Below are 19,491 nucleotides of genomic sequence, written 5' to 3' on the forward strand. Positions count from 1 at the left end.
CCCTGATGACAAGGGCCTGGCTGTTGATCCAGCTTCTTTGCTACTGGAAGGGACTAACCAGGAACAACAGGATGGTGTTTAAAGCTGAGTCACGGAGTGAACCTGTGGCTGTGATTTCTGTGCAGGTTTTGGCCTCAAAGTCACAGCAAATTTTCGGAGATGCAAGGATTAAGAGTGATTGATTTCATAATATAATATTGGCTTTGAGATTTATTTTAATATACAGAACTGCTTATTAAAATTCCCTGCAATTGATGTGTCTTTCTTTTGATGATTCATTTCAGGGACTATTATTTTTTAACACAGTATCATTCAAGTCAAAAAAGCATATGGCATTTAACAGAGCTTTTCTCTTCTTATGTTAATTTTGAAGGGTAATTTGTTTAAACCTACAGGCTCTTGAGGGATTTAGATGCTTCCAAAAAGCCAAAGCAATTAGCAACTGTTTGAAATGTGGTGTGCAACCTGTGGAACTGTGCAGATTTAAACTGGAGGGTCTGAATGTGCCCTGCAGCCTGACCTGAACACACCCCAGACCTGACCTTAGCAGCATGGACTGCAGGATAAATAGAAGACCTTATGAGCTACTCACCATCAGAGATACAGTAAGTGCATGTCTGGAAGCTTAGCTTATGCCATCTGTCATGAGGGCTGTAAGTTCAGGAACCAGACTTTATATGGAACCAAGACTCTGCAGTGCACTCTTTGATGGGAGACAAATACACTGTGTAACAGTCTGAGTATTGCCCACCTGTAAGTCTTACAAGCAATACTGCACTGTAGCAGCATAACAGAACAGACATTTCCCAGTATAAATGCATCCTTGCTGGGAGAGCCTCTGTGGCAGATAGCCTCTGTCACAGATCACATCTCCCTACACACATCCTCACACCCTGCACGCACATCTGAGACACAAGGATTACTTTTCTCTCCTCTGTTTTGCATGGACAGACTTACCTTAATTTCAGAATAACTGTTAAAATAATATATAAAACAATATTGCATCAGAAGTAGCAATGCACGAACAACAGCTCAGCAAGGACAGATCTGTAGGAAGGGGGTTACTGAATATCCCAAATTATATCCAAACTGCAAAGGGCTATTGACTCCAATCCCTCAAAGCTACCAGCTCTATTTTGCTAGTTGCATTCAGGAGTGGCTTGTACTGGCACATAAAAATATGTCAGCATGTTTTCCTGGCGGTTTCTAAAGGGAGTGGGAACAGAGCACACATCACATTTACAGCAAGACCACTGCAGTGCACTTTCGACTCCCACTTCCTCTCAGAATAAACTACTGAAGAGAAGATTAAAAGAAGGCCAGGAACTAGGATAGATTAAAACAAAACATCTCACCATAGACTTCTGTTTCTTTTCAAATTACAAGGTAATGGTATGGCTACATGGCAGCTGCAGACACCAGGAGCATTTTGAGAACAGCAGCACAGGGACCATGGCACACTGTGATACCCCCAAACATATTGCTGCCCTTGGGATCAAGTCCCTCCATCACCACCCTTTTCTGCTCTTGCACTGCCTTCTGACTCACTTCCTAAGAAGCTCTCAAATTGCTGCTGTATCTGCCCCTTGGAAATGTCAAGGGGAAGACAAATTGCTGTTATCTGAGCCCTATTGTCTCATTTGTAAGGTAAGTTAATGATGATACAGGTCCTGACTTTAATTACTGGCTACATCCATCTTGGAGCAGTTAATTCTTGGAAGCTTTCCAAGAAATTCACCCTACTGAGTATATACAGGTGTAGGTCCTGGCAAAACAAGCTGAATTTATGCTTCTCTGGCAGGACCATCTCTGAAGTCCAGACACACACTTCTAACTAACACTCTCCTGTCTTTTGCCTTTTCTTTATTTTTAATTCTCATTAAAAGCCTGAGACAGCTCAGCGTTTCTGTCATTGATTTATGTGTGTGCATATACACCCAGGCCTGTGCACATTCCACATCCAGCAAAGCCTGAGAAAATGTGAGTTTTGTAGGACCCTTTCCTGGAACAGGTGTCTTACATTAACCAAACTAAATAAATATGGGACATGTAATGAAATAAATGGCCCCAGAAGATAACAGTCAGCTTTTCACATAAACAGTACCTTTTCTTATTAAGGACCTGCTGTTGTTCTAGAAGGAATTGCTTCATTAAAATGAGACCAAGTGGCCAGCTATTAAGTGTATCCAGCGGTAGTGAGATCCCTGATAGCTTTCAAATCAGGGTTTAGCAGCATCTCAGTGCTCTGTAGAGCTATAGGAAACAAAGTCCCACGCCACCTTGCCCAGCCCAACAAGGTCCATGCTTCCTTTCACAGTGTGCTGCTATGGTGAGCCAGTGGTCATTCTCCCAACCCCCAAGACGAGCATGATCCTACCTGTGCCATCTTCTAGATGTCCAAAGTTACAGATCTGGCTGATGTTGTGCACCCAGATCTGCATCTCCTCCTCGGTTTTGGCTACCAGGTAGAAGGTGCGGTAGGTGGTTCTCACAATGAAGACAAAGTTGTTCTGGAATTCCTTCTTGATGAAGTTGGGCCCGGAGTGCTTCAGCACTTCACACTCATTGAGGTCGATGATCCTAATGGGCTTTTTGGAGTGGTTGTTCCTGTAGTACTCCAGCACATCTGGGTTCCCACTCATGCGGCCTCTGCGCAGCACAAACCATCGCTTCCGCCATGCCTGCGAATGGCACAAACAGGGTCCTTTTAGTGCCAGCCACATAATACATCAATCAGCACACACATGCTCATTCTCTTTTAGGCTTTATAGCTGTTTTGGTAAGCTGGCCAAAATGCCACTTAGGTATGAAGTGCTTGCTATCAGCTTGCATTTGTGATAGGAAAAAAGGCAGAGGGTTGTCCCTTTGGAGGTCAATAGGAGCAGCACTTCTCCCCTCCTCTCTTCCTTAGCCTGCCAGCATGGTATAAACAAAACCCAGTACTTCACCATCTCCTCTATGGTGCTATAATCTCACCTAGAAGAGATTGTAACACAGTTTTCTTCCTGAAAACACCTAGGACTGCATCCTGTGTTGCAGTGCATAAGCTAATGACCTGTGCAGCTTCACTCCTGCTGCTTTCAGAGCCAATAAAAAGCTGTTAATGAGCTGCCAGTTACTTCTGAAAGCCCAGAACAAACCTTAAGGGAGTTGTAGTGCTAAAAAGTTAAACAGAAAACTTCCAAACCATACAGAAGCACATGATCTATGCAGGCACTACTTAAGTGACCATCAACTCAAAGCAGACCTGGTAAGCACTGATATCTTTTAAACCCCTCTGACTGAAGGTATGTGTCCCATACAGGTTTAGAGGAAGTCCTGGCAGGACTAAGATGCAGCATCACTTTACAAAGCTACATGCAGGTTTCTAGAAACAAAATAACCTATTATTCCTTTTTTTTTTTCCCAGCAGCTGTTTTTGTTCACCAACAGTATAAGCACCTCTGTGTTGATTACAGCTGTCGCCAATGCACCTACTCCAAGGGCCGGAAGAAATCCACCCTGTGCTCTGTTCCACAGAGAATAGCTAAAATAAGACATGAGGAGCTTCCCCCTTACCGAAGTCCATACAACCTGTGTTGGATAATGTCATGTCCAAACCAGAAAGACTAAAGGGGCTGAAGCTAAGGCTGCAGCTGCCCCAGCTGTGATGGCAGAAAGGTGCCTAGGGGCTCACGCACTGCCCAAGTGCTTGCAATAACTTGGGCACTACGGCCACTGGCTGCTTAAGTTGCTTTCCCACGAGTTTAAAGTTCATTAAAGGAACATCTGAACAACCACCACCACAACCGCCCTACCTGAATCTTAGTCTTCAGAAAATGACATGTCACAGAGATGTAAATCTGATGATGACTTGTGTTTGAATTGAAAATCATGCTCCTTTTCAAAGAGTGGATCTGTCTGTCACTTCAAAGACAGCCAACCATTTGGTTTTAAGGCAAAGTAACTGAGTTCAGGATGTTTTCACTGAGCTGTAAGCATCCTTGCTGGCACAGTTTAGGACCAATATAGGCACCAGAGATTTTGCTGACACTGAGCTCCTATGGGCATGGTTATAGTTTAAAATGATCAACAAAAACCACCAACAATCATTTGTCAAGAAGAAGTTGGAGTTTTTTTGTTTCCTACTCAGAAGAGACTTGCTTCAGGGCAGCTTTCCACAGTCTGTCACCCAAACATTCATCTAGAAGTCAGTCTGCTCAGCCTGGCAGCACTTCATCTAGCTTGAAAGGAAAAGAAAGTCTTCAAGAACAATATACGGAGAGCAAAGACTGAAATATCATAGAGGGAGCTCTTGCAGGGCTGACCAAGCACATACCCCCTGTGTAAAGGAGGGGTTTTCAGAGAGGGGGGACACCTCAGGAATAAACAGGAAGCAGAGGTAAGGTGCAAAGTGCATTGCACAAAGAAAATGAAGTCTTGCCCTCATGAACTCTGGAGGTTTGCAAGTGATTTGGTCTCTGCTGAAAGTAGCTTGAGATAACAGATCACCGAATCTCAGACAAGGCTCACGGTGTGGGAGCCAGGGAAAAAGAAAAAAGAACACCCCCCACCCCCAAAGGAAATAGAAACAAAGGAAAAACGTTCAGTGGAGGAAACATTTTCCTGACTAGCAGGCTCCAACAGCAGAACACAGCCCAGCAGGTATCTCATATATACAGCCTTAGAAAGAGTCCACATCTCTGCCTTCTGCAATCCAAGTGCCGCACAGTAAATGCTTAATGCACACCCCACAGACACACCAGAACAGAGAGGTCACAATCCCTAACACACTCTTACTTCTAAACAACAAAAGAGAAACTCTACAGGATGTGTGAGCCAAAGAAGACCTGCTCCTTTGCCTCGCAAAGAAGCAGGCTACTAGGGTAGAGAGAGAAAAGCAGTATGAAATCTCTCCAAGACTGCAAGACCACTTCTCACTCCTTTCCCTGTAGCTTAAATACCTGTCTCCTTCTGATGGAAATTGGAGGAAATCACCTGCATATGAGCAAGGGCAGAGGGGATGAGAGCAGCTGGGGACACCCTGCCTACGTGACACCCGTGCAACTGTGGGAGCTGAGACCTGGAGGCTGGGGCCAGCTCAGGGCTACTGCCGGTGGCTGTGCAACACCCTTAGGCAGGGTGGCCCAGTACCTGTCCCCATTTCCTTAGCATTTTAATCTTCATGAGTGTAAAGGGGGCTGGAGCTTCTGCACAACCTGGGCAGCCCATGAGAGGAGAGAGAAAACTGCAGCTGTGCTTTGTGGAGAAGCTCTCATCCCTCTTTTTGGAGGGTAAGGCTGGCTTTGGCATGGTGTGAGCGGCTGATGCTCTGCTGTTTTTGGTTCTGTGCTAGCCAAGAAGCTGCCTGCTGACCTGTTTCCCTGCAGATACACAATTTGATCAGGCTTATCGTCTGGCTGGCGCTGTGAGACTGGAGATGGAGAGGTGCCCTGTCAGTGCGACTCATGATGGAGAGGAGAGCAGCCGAGGCTGTGAGAAAACACTGGCTATCGCTGCTGGGCAGCCGTGACAACTGGGCTGAGGGGAAGGAATGCCAGATAGCTGCCCAGATCTGCACTGCCCTTGGGAAGGGTGGGCCTCCCCTCTCCATCTCCTGCACTGCCGCCCTCACAGCATTCCCTGAGCTCGTGGTGTGTCCCGTGCAGCCAGCCAGCCTGCCCTGCTGCGAACAGAGTGCTTTTCTCTCCTGGGAGTAGCACATGAGTTGTAGGCAACACGCAGGAAGGTGGGGGTGAGAGGGACAGAGGAGCTGCCCTTTGGAGATACTGTCACCCCGGATGAGCTACCAGCCCTTGGCTGCCACTGTTCACTGCCCTGGACCCATGCTCTGCACCCAAGGGTGGTATCTCACTGTGAGCTGCAGGGACGGAAGCAAACCCCCTGCCTGTGCCACTGTTGGACCTGAAGCTGAGGGGAGGGAGAGGCACCGAGGGACAGCAGCCTTTAAATAGGCATAGCCTGAGTCAGCAGCACAGTGAATCAGCACTCATGGATGGCTCAGGGCTCAAAGACAAGCACTCAGCCCCTCGTGAAACCAGTGCTGGTGCCATGACAAGGGTGACGGTCTGTGGTGGGCTTGCCTGCTGCCTTGCGCCCACACTGCTCCTTGCCTGCCACCTAAGGGAGTAAAACCAGAGGAAACCATCTCATCCCACACTGAGAAAGGAGAGCACTGCAGCCAGGTGCCCCAGTACCCAGCCTTCCTGGGGCACAGGCAGACCAGCACCAGGAAGCGGGTAGGATGTTGGGAGGGGATGGGACCAGATCTTCCCTGAGTGCTTGCTCTTAATATCAGCTTCATTGTACCACCAGACATACCCAGTCTTGTCACTGTCTCTCCCCAGTGGCTCACTTCCATTAGGAAACTTTCTCTGATATGTGCCTTTACTCACAAAACGTTCTTGCTTATCCCAAAATGCTGTGTGTAAAATGTGCCAGGTTTTTGAGACACTCTCAGCTTGCTTGCAAATGGACATGAGCACGTTTGACGCTGCCAATAGACAGGACTTGCCCTGCTCCATGGCATAGGTAAAGCAGGGTTTTGCCACACCTTTCAGCATGAGGCTTTTATCTCCAAGAGCTGAACATCCTCTCCTCATTTTCCTGGCATTTGCCTGCAGTGAACTACATGTCTCCTTTCCCCAGGGAAAGGGATGCAGCACACTAGAGGTGCTGGGATCTCAGCTGTAGCAGGCCTTGGCCACACAAGATGCTGGCAGCAGATTTTAGCTTGCAGGGACCCAGGCAGCTCCTGTATTATGCTCTGCTGTATGGGGGGCCAGGGGTCCCCAACCCAGGCCAGAGGTAAAGAGGGTGGCTGGCACCCCCCTCCAGGGCAGGCAGTCATACCCCACAGCAGCTCCTCTTCAGTGCAGTTACCATCTAATTTAGGCAAGGTTGGATGGGGCTTTGAGCAACATGCTCTAGTGGAAGGTGTCCCTGCCCATGGCAGGGGGTTGGAACTGGATGAGCTTTAAGGTCCCTTCCAACCCAAACCATTCCATGATTCTATGATTTACAAGTCACAAGACTGCCTCCTCCTTCCCTGTTACAGCTCTTCCCACCATCCCTGTTTTTCTGTCTTTGCAGCATTAACTATGCCCACACGATGGGGGCACAGGGCGTGAAGTGAAATGGCACAGTCAGTATCACCATGAGCCTTGCCCAGAGGTCCAGTTCCTGTGTTGCTGCGGGGTGCTGGTGTCAGGCTAGAGAGCACCTTCCAGCCCCTGCAGTAGCTTGAGCTGACACCAGAGGAGCCAGCACGGCCAGAGTGGTGGGGCTACAGAAGAAGGGTGTTATTCCAGCTCATCAGAGCCAATGCTATCTGACAATAGTTAGTCTGGAGCAGCACACACTGCCAAATTTACAAGAGAATTTGGCTCAGTTTAAGGGTGAAAGATTGCACTCCCATGGTTAAGTAACCTATATACTTGAATAGGAACCAATTCTTGGGATTCAGCCTAGGCTCCTCACTTGTACTATGGAAAGGATCTACATGTCATAAAGAAATATTATACTTACATGTGGGCCTCTTGAAATTAGTTCCTTCTTGACGAAGGAATGATACGATGATGATACGTCTACACGTCCTCCGAAGCTTTGCTGGCATTAGAGAGGAGGCTTTATCAGGAAAGCACAACTACGATCAGACAAGAGCCAGCATAAATCTAGAACAATTTTCATCTGTCCTTCGTAAGTGGAATAGTTCAGTGCCAAAAGGAAGAAAGAATTTGCAGCAGCGCTGGTCGGACGCCAGCATGTTGTTTTGTGCAACACGAGCTAACAGGGTTTTCGTCTCTTGCTCCTGAATTTTTCACTTTGGGAATTCCAGGGCCACTTCTGAAGGGAAGAGGAATAGCTCTGTTTCCATTTCAGTGGGGTTTCTAAGAAAGGGATCACTACTTCCACAATCTGATGTCTCTACTTCTGCTGAGTAAGTGGTGTGAGGTTTAAAAAGGGCTGCTAGTACATGTGAACGTTTGCAGTGTCAGATAAAGCAGGGTGTGAGCAAAACCTATTATGTGTGGAGAAAACAGCTGGCCGGTAAACAAGGCCAGAATGAGAGGTGACTGAGGTTTAGCCAAGGGTCTTCATCACTTACCTCCTGTCTGAGCATCGTGTTTTCAGTTGTATGTACAAAATATCCAGTATCTGACATCTAAAAAATTAATTACAGCACATACCAGCTAAATGAGTTAAATTGGCCTGAAATATAACTTGTCCTGTGGGGGTTTGATTTTTTTTCTGGTTTCAATAACAAAACAGGGAATAGCCAACAAACTTGAAATTCTTTACCAGCTAAATTAGTGCTCACAACTCCCCCATGAGGATAATCTTCATGTTACAGGACTCAGAGCAGGGGACAGCCAAGGGAAGCAGGAGGAACAGTGGATGTGGACTGATTCCTCGCTTGCCTGGTGGCCTTGCAGCCGTGCTTCTGGGCAAAGGGCATGTATGCGCTCATCCCCAGGCCTGCTGCAGAGAGGTCTGACACTGAAAGAAGAGCTCGAGAGCTCAGTGATGGGGAAGACAGTGAAAGACTTGAACAGTTGGGATTCCTCCCATCCACAAACTCCCTTGGGAGGAGAAACAGCAAATCCCACCAGAGAAGGGTCTGGCATGGCTTGTCTCCTGCGGCTGGTGGTGTGCACTGCCCTCCTCCTGCTGCTCACTGTGGTTCTGCTGCCTTGAGCCACATTCATCCCTGGGACAAGGGAAGCAGCAGGATAATAGTCCCACAGGAATGTCAGCATTTGCGACACAAGTTTTCAAAGCTTGTCTTTTTTTTAAAGAACAATTTTAAAACATATTATTGGGGGAAAAAGTTAGGCGGAACTTTATAGCATTTCCTTTAAATGACTTAAAAGAGGAAGTTAAAATTCATATGTAGACAGGTTTGTAAGCAGCTGATGTCTAATGCCATTAAGACCATATAAGTTAAGAGTTTCCCCTGCCTGCACAGAGTGGGAGGTGCTGGGACTGCAGAGTACTGTCCCTGCGAGAGGGACCTGTGCACCACAAAAGAGTCAGGACCAGCTCCCAGCCAGTGTCCTTGCATTCAAAAAGCTGAGGACACTGTTGGGAGCTCTACGAGCCACTCTGAAGAGAAAAGGGCCAGCCCTGCAGAGGCTATGCTCCTTGAACTGCAAGACCCTTGCAGAAGGCTCGCCGTACTTCTGCTCGGTAGTCTGCATTGCCCAGTAATAGCACTCGAGTAACTCACTCGCAGAAATGTGAGATGAAAAGGACCTCGTAAACCACCCAGCTGGAGTTAGGGTTTTGCTGCTTCAGTTGTGGCTGTTGGTCTGCAGCTCCCATCAGCTCTGCATAATAAATCTCTCCCTAATGAGGCTGCTTGCTTGTCCTTTCCAGCATGTCCCTGTGCAGCGCTCCGGGAACAGCTGAGCTCATTGCCCATCACACGCTAGTTCAATGATTCTCTTGGATTTTGTCTCCCTTATTGTCTGGTTTTTGACCCAGATCTCACAAACTTTTTCAGCAGTGAGAGGCTGAAACTTATGTTTTATGGCTGGGAAAGGAAACCCCATAAATACTCAGTTTCAGAGAGGAACACTCCTCCCTTAGAGGCTTCCTCTGCCTCCACAGGCATGTGTTCTATTTAACCTAGAGAACAGAAGGAGAAATGTTCTGCTATCTCTCCCTCGGGTGCCAGGAAACTGAGGTACTGGAAAGGCATCAGCTCTCTCTTCCCTGCCTGCTCATGCCCACTACATCTCTGTTTTCTTCAGTTTAGGGCTCAGCTATGGTGGGAAGAAACTGTGAGCTAACCAGTGCTCCCATACAAAACAACTTTCAACACAGACTAGCACAAACGGTCTGGCTTATCCTGTGCAAAGGACCACCCTACAGTGAGTTCAGGACAGACAACAGCGAACAGTCTATTTCCATCTGTTAAGTTGTGAGCCCTTTGTTGAGTCACTCGTCTTTCTGACTGTGTAGTTTCAGTATGACTCTAAATGAACCTTGTTTCAAGAAAGTCAGCACAAGTCTTTCTCAGGGGAGATGCAAAGGGCACAGAGTGGAAGGGGAAATACCTTTTTTCTTTAAAGGTGATACAGATACATGAATTGTCTAAAAGCAGCAACCAAAAAATTTCCTGTGCTGCAAGTGCAATGAAAACTTTGTAATAAAGCATCACAGGATGATGTCCTGTAGCAGCAAAGAGGGTTACTTTGTTTTTGTTTCTCATAAAAAGAAACCTGTGGGTTGTGAATTAAAAATAGCACACACTAGAGAAAAGAAGAAAAAGTCCTAGAGTCATACCTCGCCTGCTAACCTACACACGTTCCCATTGCCTGCTCTACATCCTAATCCATAATATTTATGGTGCTTTACATATACAAACATCTGCAGCAGAATGAGTCACTGCTAGTTAATAAACACACAGATTTTTTGTAAAGCTAATGGGTTCATTTGGGCATGAAGGGTCAAAGCCACAGTGACCTAAAAACTTGGGAGTTCTAAGTTCTTTAAACTGTTGTAGAAGATAAGAAAACAAGTTCTGAAAGTAAAATTAATAACACAACTGAATTTTGGGGAGGGAGGAAGAAGGCAGATGCTTGGATGAAGAAATATCATTTTATTAATGTCCTCTGTCCTTTAGTAACAGCAGGAAAGAAAGAGAGCTGTGCTTCTCACAAACGTTTGAATTAGAAGTTTCCTCTGAGAACACTGGCATACTGGCAGAGCATCCCCTTGCTCCTCATGCAAGGAGGAATTGCTTGACAAAGCACACTGCTGTCCTCATGGCTCCCAGCAGGTGGGTCTCAAGGGGCTCTCCTGCAGAGAAGAAATGCTGGTGCTGTGGTCACACTGCCCAGATGGGTCCCTGAGCTTTACAGGGGAACATGCTGACAGTGCATCTCATTCCGCAAGATCTTGCTATGGGGAAAGAATTCACCAGCTTGGATTCCAGCTACAACGAACCCTACCACACTAGAAAACACCAAGACCTGCGGGACTGCAATGTGTCAAACAGCTTCACAGGGCTGCCTGCCCTGCCCTGGGGCATGTGGTACAGGCAGGACCCAACTGTTCCCACTGCACTGCACTTGGCTGTGAGGCATACTGCTCTTGGCTGTGTTTGGTGGGGACTAAAACAAGACAGCAATGGCAGTCCCACACTTGCAGGAAACAACCAGAATTTTTGTGACACGGCATCACTATACAGCATAGGCCAGAGGGATCTGGGGGACTGATGAGAAGTTAAGCTAAGGAAAAGAAAGCCAGCTGTGGTGTGGGATCCATACAGCTGGGGCAGCCCCCCGGTGGGGCAGAGCCTACAGTGCTCTTAGTGCAGCCTCAGCCCCAGGCTGGCCACCCGCTGCCGGGGCTGACAGCACTCCTGTGGGCCACGAGCTCATGTCACAATGGTCCTGAGCTGGGTGTCCAAAGGCTCCTGGTGGAAGAAAGCTGATTTTGGCCAGACAGGATCCCTGCATGCTGCAGTTTGAGCAGCCCTGGTGCTGGGTCAGAGGTGTCAAACCGCTGGGGCAGCCTGGGGTGGACATTGACTGCACATCCTCATCCTCTCCTTTCTGTTTCATTTTGTCTTTTTCACTTTAATGGGGATGTGAAGTAGGTCACAGCTCAGAAAAGAGGTCCCAGCAGCGGAAGACAACACTGAAGTGACTAAAGCCACTCAAGGACCTACTCCCACCCAGAGCCCTTCTCTGCCAGGTTTTTCCTTCCTGAGGGTAGGCACAGTGAAACATTAATTCCCTTTCACTGCCCCACAAATGACACCTTCTGACTGCTGCTACATTTCTGCAGCATTTAAGCTCCTTGACAGTGAAGACTTACAGGCAGGACTCTTTACATGAGGATGTTTACAGCCTTGCTAGCTAGCCAAGAGTTTTAGTTCCATATTCCCTCACAGCATGTTTATGAGTAGTATCTAAAATGACATTATTATCATCCTGAACACAGCTTAGATTTCTGGAGTGCTTTTTTTCACCTTTAAATCCTAAAGCACTTGACAACTGGTACATGATCATTACGTGCTGCACGTGTTGTGGTTTGTTCACCTGCTAAACACCTGCCTATGAAGTTATGCTGTGTTCCTGACAATCAGGATGCTTATCCGTACACCCACATCTGTATGCACTTACACCTGTGTGCAGCCTTTCCATCTGAATCCTTATTGATCTCTTTAAGTTGGCACAGGTTGATGGACAGAAAACCACTGGTCTGGCTTAGGGCCGCTCCTCTGATCAGTTAGAAAATTCTGATTTCTCAGGATGCAGGACTGGGCTTTCTACGAGTTGACAACAGGGAGAAAGGAAAAACTAACACACAAACACAGGTCTTCCTGGAGTTAACAGCAGAACTTCATTATCTGAGTGGGAAAGGTGCCACTGAAACCTCTTGCCGCATGATAGGGATTCCTACTGTTACATGAAAACTGCTTGTGTGAAACCCTTCTGATCTCTCTGACATGTTCACACTAAATTCTTTAATACCAGCACAGTAATAAGGTATCATCTTGGAGAGAGGTAAATTTCCATTTCTTAGAATGGCTTTAATCAAAAAGGTTTGCATAATGTGAAAAGATTTTTAGAAGGCTCTGCACGGATCCCTGAAATCCACCCTTTATTGAGGAGCAACCTCAATAAAAATGAGGTTGCTCTTCAGTTGTTTAAGGAACAACAGTTCTGAAGTACAAATGCTGGGTATCATCATCTGCTGGATAGCTGAAGCAAGCTAAGACACAGGAGTTTTCAGTCATTTTTGGAAGCAAGTATAGGAAAATGTATATACCAAAGGGACTGGGGTTTGGACAGGTTTTGAACAAGGTTGCTAAACTAATAGCTTTTATGGAAGAACTCCAAACCTGCTTTGCTAAAGAAAGAAATAGAGTTGGGGCTAATCCCCTTTCTTGTAACTTGCAAGCACGATGTAAATACAGATGTGCAAAGTAGTTAAAGACCAGAAAGAACTGCCTGGAGATTGCGCCCTGCCTCAGGCTACTGGGACTCCCTCTCCCTCTGTTTTACTTGGAACTGGCAGTTTTCTCAGTATTCTTTGCACAAACAGAACACATTTTGCTGTTTCACCTTGTTAACCGAACATGTGGCGTGAGGTCAGCAACAGTCACGCAGCCTACCTACAACTGTCTGCGCTCACATGATGCGGCGGCTCTGACATAAACAGGAAATAGGGCAAAGGGACTCTTTTATTAGGGGACCACAGCACTGCTTTCATTCCTTTTTGACCCTAAACCCTTCCACAACACGCTGTCAGACCTAATGAAGAAAACCGGAGTAGCCAGCAGGACCAGAATAAAAACTGCAAGTGTTTATGCTGCAACACTTCTGTCTGATCATAACAACGTGGTTCAACGTAGGGAAATGAACCCGTGTTCAGGCTTTCGCTCAGCAGCTCAGCTGATCTCCCAGCTTGGTGCGCACAGGAGTAAATAGACGTATCCTCCGTGTCCACTCCAGGACAAATCTGGACTGGTGTTTTCTGTAACATCCTTAATGAATTCACGGCTATGTTCTGCAAAACGCTTTGACCTTTGCACTTCATTTCACTCCTAAAATTGCCTGGAGAAAGGAAGTGTGCAGGAGGCAAGCAGAAAAACGGAGGAGGCATGCATGTGCGGGAGGACTTGTCCTACAGAGCAGGACACGTGCTGAAAATAAGAACCAACCTTTCTGGACAAATGTACAAAGATCGGAGGAAAACCAGAAATAGGTCCAATATTCTAGCAGCAATCTAGATGAGCTCTGGATTTAAGCATGTTGAGGGGGGCACTGATTTCACTGCACATTCCTAGCTACACACACTGAAGATCTCTGCTGGGATCTATGTGTTGGCTTGCAAACAGTCCCGTGGGAGCCACCTGGCCTTTATGGTGACATTTAAACTCCACTGATGCAAATGGCAATGCTCCCATTTGCTCTGAGGGGAGCAGGTCCTCCTTTTGACAGGAAGCTCTGAGAAGTGCAGAGGTTCCCAGAAATGGAAACATGATATGAAGAAATCATCTGAATAAAGAAAATCTGCTTCTGCACTGATGAGGAGCCTTTCTATCAACAACATCAGAAGATGAACTCTCCCCTCATGGGTCTAGCCTGGGTTTTGTGCGTCATACACAGGCTGCCATCAACAGTGAGTTTTCTCCAGCCAGACATCAAACGTCTACTGGTGGAATAATCTGTAATTTGGAAAGGTCCAAATTTGTCAAAGAAATGGGATTCAAGAAATTGGGTCTCTCCAGTCTCAAGCTGGAAACAGCGCTGAGTGATTCAAATGCTCAGCCAAAGCCAGTCATCACCAACCACATTCTCTCACTGAATATTTACAGAAAACAAACCAGATTATAAATGAAGAGTCATTTGTGAGACCTATTTAGTAAATATCATAATTGCATTAAAGAGTACACCAAGAGTGTGGTAAGACACAAACCAAAACACATGGTGACGTGTGTTGGATGAAGTCTGTCCCTATACTGCATGTATGCAAGCACAGATGTGTTTTATGGGAGGAGTGGGGGGATATTAGGTGGCACATGCTACCTCCAGAAAGGGTTGAGCTGAACCTCAACACCACTAAAGGAAGCTGGAAGCGCTCAATAGCTGGTTTTACACCCATTTGCTCATTTCAAACTTGAATATTAGAAAACAAGCTACTCTAAGGAATTTAAAAATCTATTTTGATTGCAGTTCTGCTGTTTTCAGCTGTCTTCTCATCAACTAAATTGTGTCGGTTTACCCTTAAGTATTCTGCTAGGCAGCATTACGTTTCCAGAACTGGTTTTTCTTCTTTAAAAGCTGTCTTAAATTCATCTCCGCTTTACACTTCACAGAAGGCTGAGCTGTTTTTTAAACCTTTTTAGACTGATTTTTTCATTCTCCTTAGTTTGTGGAAAAGTGGCCATTATGGGCCATAATTTACAACATCCACTGCCTGCAATTTTTTATTTTAAAATACATAAATGTTAGGGAAAACTATAAACAATGCTCCCTGCGCCAGGTTTTCTTGTGTTTGTTTAAGAACTCTCTCTGGACTATCAGAATCTTTTCTGTTGCCATTGCTCCCTGTGCCTCATCCAAAGGTTTTCAGGGCTAGGGGTTTGAAGAACTGACACCCCACAAGCTCCACTCCCCTTCACGTTTTAGGTGCGTTTTACAAAGTCAGCTGGTTAAAGTCAGCTTGAGATCCAAACACTCATCATGTAAACTTCCCATGCTCAGGAGATAACTGCACGTTTCTTGGCTCCGCTGTGGGACGGCAACGCTGCTGCCTGTGAAATTCTGCAGAGCTGTGCCTTTTTTCTCAGTGTATTGTTCCATGCTCTGCCTTCTTCACACTGGCCCCCAGAGGACAATGCTCTGATGGAGCTAGGTATGAGCACCATGCAAACACAGTGGTCCCTGGCACAGGCTCAGGACTGTTCTGAGCTGCATTGCTCCTCCTCAGTCCTTTCTCTTTTCTCTTCCTGAGACTGGTTCTTCCAATTGCAAGTCACATATAGGTTAAGTTGGTTCAGTCCTTTGCTACTGCTGCTTTTGTCTTGACATGAAGATATCCACATGTTCTGGGCTGGCATACCCTGTATAGCACTGCTGTAGAAAAACATCAGCATGGCAAATAATGTTTATCTTAATTTGCATGACTTCTCAAACTTCCTTTTGCTGAACCAAACGATGAAATCACAACACGTTCAGAAATATTAAATCATTTCCTCAACATCTGAATATAATGGGCTGAAAAAGGAAAACAATTAAATTTGGCACATTGCACACTTTATCCCTAACCCTCCGAATTCTTGTATCCCTTCATATTTACAGGCTTGCACTCTGACCACAGCAGTATTAAAAACAATCATGTACCATGATTTATTTCCTAGGAAATACCCTGGATTTGATAAACAACAGCTCTGTCTGGACAGATGGGTTTCAGGTGGCCACAGCACTACACAACCCAGGCAGCATATTCAGGATACCCAAAACCAGCTTCCAACCTGCTGGCCTCTGGGAAGCAGACTGGTGTCACTCAGGAATGTGCCTAACCTAGTGCTGGGTAGTTTCTGCTGTCTCTGTGCTGTAGAATGCCCACATTCAAGGTGGCACTCAAATGATAGGGTGAATCATAGAATCACCGAATGATGTGGGTTCATTAAAGCTCACCCAGTTCCAACCCCTTGCCATGGGCAGGGACACCTTCCACTAGAGCAGGTTGCTCCAAGCTCAGTCCAACCTGGCCTTGAACACTGCCAGGGATGGGGCAGCCACAGCTTCTCTGGGCACCCTGTGCCAGGGCCTCAGCACCCTCACAGGGAGGATTTTTTTCCTAAGATCTCATCTCAATCTCCCCTCTGGCAGGTTAAAGCCATTCCCCTTGTCCTGTCACTACACAACCTTGTCAGAAGCCCCTCTCTAGGTTTCTTGTTGGCCCCTTTAAAATCCTGGAAGCTGCTTTAAGGTCTCCCCTTGAGGAGCCTTCTCTTCTCCAGGCTGAACCAGCCCAGCTCTCACAGCCTGGCTCCATAGGAGAGGTGCCACGACAGACTCCAGTGGTGCAGCCCTCCCCAGAGCAGGCTGGAGGGAGCTGGCAAGCCTGGCCTCCCACGCTGTCCGGCTCCTCAGGCACAGCCAAAGCGTGCCGGTTCCTCTGTGAAGCTGCAGCTTGCAAAAGGAAGGGCCAGCCTTCCTGAGCAGGTGCCTTCTCACTGGGGTTACATTCAGTCAGTTGTCAGGATTTTGTAATGCAGATTTTCTGCGAGTACAGCAGGAGTAAAACTCTGCCAAACTCCACAAATAGTGGAACAGTTTGGGAGTGAAAACAGATTTCAGAAATGAAAGTTCAGCTTGATCTATTGGGAACAACGTGCAATTAATGTGCTCAGCAATATCTTAAATATGAGCAATGTGGGAGAAGGGTAATAGCTCCCTTTCTATCATTTTTCAACCTGTCAGCACACCAATCTATGAAACACCAAAAACCAGATTCTCAGTAAATGTAAACTGGTAAATGCAGTTGAAGGCAGTGGTGTTGTGCAGCTTATCTGGGTCTTCATCTTTTTTAAAACCATAAAGCTATCAGAAGAGTATGTGCTTGTGGGATGGTGAAATGGGATCAATGTTACTGTTACAAAAGTTAGGACAATGAGCCATCTGGGTTTTTCCACAGTCATTGTCAAAATTACAGCATTTATTTCTGCTTTTCTGCAACTTCTTCTCTATCTCTTCTCCTCCCTTCCCTGTCCCTTTTTTTTTTTTTCTGTGGTTTTTGCACTCTGAGCTACACCCAGAGAATGAGGTCACCAAGGAGCAGTAAGGACAAGGATGCTGTCTGTGCCTGCATCATTCTCTACTTGCATGCTGCTGGCTGCCTCCTCACTGCAGATCCCATCCAGGGCAGGAACACTGTGGCCTGGATGCAGCGAGGGAAAGGGAAAGGAGCAGGGAAGAGGAGGAGGTGTTGAGACTGGAATGCTATTGCACAGGGGTATCCCACCTGCTGCTGCTGGCCCTGAATGAACCAACATAAAATCATAGAATGGTTTGGGTTGGAGAGGACCCTAAGATCCTCCAGTTCCAAGCCCACTGCCATGGGCTGGGATGCCTCACACTAGACCATGTTGCCCAAGGCTGTGTCCCAGCCCAACAGTATACAGTCCTCTGCATAGTCTGCAGTGCTTGCATATGCCTCAGAAGGAAGCAAATGCAAGTGTGGCTGATGCTGATGCTAATATGACGCTGTCAACTTGAACTGCAAAACAGGAGCTGAAGTGAAATTCAGGCTGGTTTGAAGTTCCTCTGCCAATTCTTGAAATCTTATAACCTCGTTTTCCGTTTTTAAGTGGGTTTTATTGCTTCTAATCCGATGGGAGAGATCTGTAAGGACAGAGAAACTAACAGCAGAAATGCCAAGATAGCCTTATCCTCTGAGATAGGCTCAAGCCACAAAACAGATACATAAAAACTCGAAGTTCTCCACAGATATAACCATTTCCTGATCAGCTGAATGTACAAGCAGAGTTAATACATGGAGCTCTCCTGCCTGTGTGGAGGGCACTGCACTCCCTTCCTCGTCAAGGCTGAGTTTTCCTCCTCCTCTTCCCACCAGAGATGCTCCAGCTGCAGAATGGTGAAATAACCGAAGGTTTGTGTCCAACAATTTGCTTTCAGCTTGCTTCAAAGAGTGCAGATCCTTGACAGCCAGTGCCTTCGCACTGGCAAACAAAGCACTGCTCAGAGCATTTCTCTTAGGGAGGGTGTGGAGACAGGCAGATTTACAACAAAGAAACCATATGAAACATCCTCGGCTCTGTGCGGAACCCACAGTCCTCAGTCTATTAGAGAAAAACAGATGAGACTTTCCCTGATGCCCTCAGTTGAAATGTAGTGCTTGGGAACCATGTGGATCAGTTCAGCCCTATTCATGCAGAACACAGTATCCTGGAGGGAGGAAGCTGCCTGGCACTGGTAGGGAGTAGAGCTGAGAGCTTTGTCAGCAAGTGGCTAAAACACATTCCCAGGCCAAACACAGTACCTGGGTACCCATGGCGAGGGCAGCACACAGATGTATCCCCAACACAGGCCTTCGCCACCACTGGTTGTAAGTGTTGCTCTCCATAGCTCTGCACATGCACACAGGAGCTACAGGTCACTGCAGGTCTCGTTATTTTAACAGATCCCAAATCCGCTTCTATTCTGGCAGGCAATATTTTGCCTCTGGTCCTGCTATTTAGACTCCTGCCTGGTTAATTTAGGAGCAACAGCATGTGGGTATCACAGGCCTGTTGGTGCTTGTAGGTAGTGACGGGAGAAGGGGATGAAGGCTGTGTTTAAACAGGTGTCATTTCAAGGGTGTTTATGTCCTAGGAACAAAGCAAAAATAGAACAATAATAATTGTTTTCAAATCATAGAATCACAGAATGGTTTGGAATGGAAGGGCCTTTAAAGCTCATCCAGTTCCACCCTGGCCTTGAACACTGCCAGGGATGGGGCAGCCACAGCTTCTCTGGGCACCCTGTGCCGGTGGCTCAGCACTTTCACAGGGAAGAATTTCTTCCTTATATCTAATTTAAATCTCCCCTTTGCCAGGTTAAAGCTATGCCTCCCTGTCCTGTCACTACATGACCTTGTCAAAAGCCCCTCTTCCACTTTCTTGTCAACCCCTTTAGGCACTGAAGGATGCTCAAAGGTCTCCCCAGAGGCTTCTCTTCTCCAGGCTGAACAGCCCCAGCTCTCTCAGCCTGTCAGCCTGTCAAAGGGAGAGTTTAAGTGAGAGCTTCAATGGGAGAGTAGGGGAGCCCCAAATGGGCAGGAGAACTGGGAGGACAAGAATGGGAGGAGCGGGAAAGGTGAAAGAAGAAGGACAAGTGAAAAACTGCGGGGATCATGCAGCCAAAGGAGTGGGCTCCAGCTCAGGGAGGAGCAGATCCATCCCCATCGGTTCCCAGCAGCACAGCCCGCAGAGCAAACCCTGTCCCGGGCTGAGGCAGTCCT

At 46.8% G+C, this 19,491-nt stretch overlaps 1 protein-coding gene across 2 annotated transcripts in view; it reads right to left on the bottom strand.

Annotated features, from left to right (window-relative positions):
• Positions 1 to 19,491, bottom strand: part of GAB3 (GRB2 associated binding protein 3) — a 64,640-nt gene that overhangs the window by 18,784 nt on the left and 26,365 nt on the right. For both annotated transcript variants that reach the window (XM_062607431.1, XM_062607430.1), the window contains exon 2: positions 2,378 to 2,681. In XM_062607431.1, coding sequence (XP_062463415.1) covers positions 2,378 to 2,681 — 304 coding nt within the window. The remainder of the gene's footprint in view (positions 1 to 2,377; positions 2,682 to 19,491) is intronic.

This window comes from Pezoporus occidentalis, unplaced genomic scaffold, assembly GCF_034315485.1.
Source record: "Pezoporus occidentalis ecotype Australia unplaced genomic scaffold, CSIRO_AGI_Poc_V1 ctg123, whole genome shotgun sequence".
In the NCBI taxonomy this organism is placed as follows: Eukaryota; Metazoa; Chordata; class Aves; order Psittaciformes; family Psittacidae; genus Pezoporus; species Pezoporus occidentalis.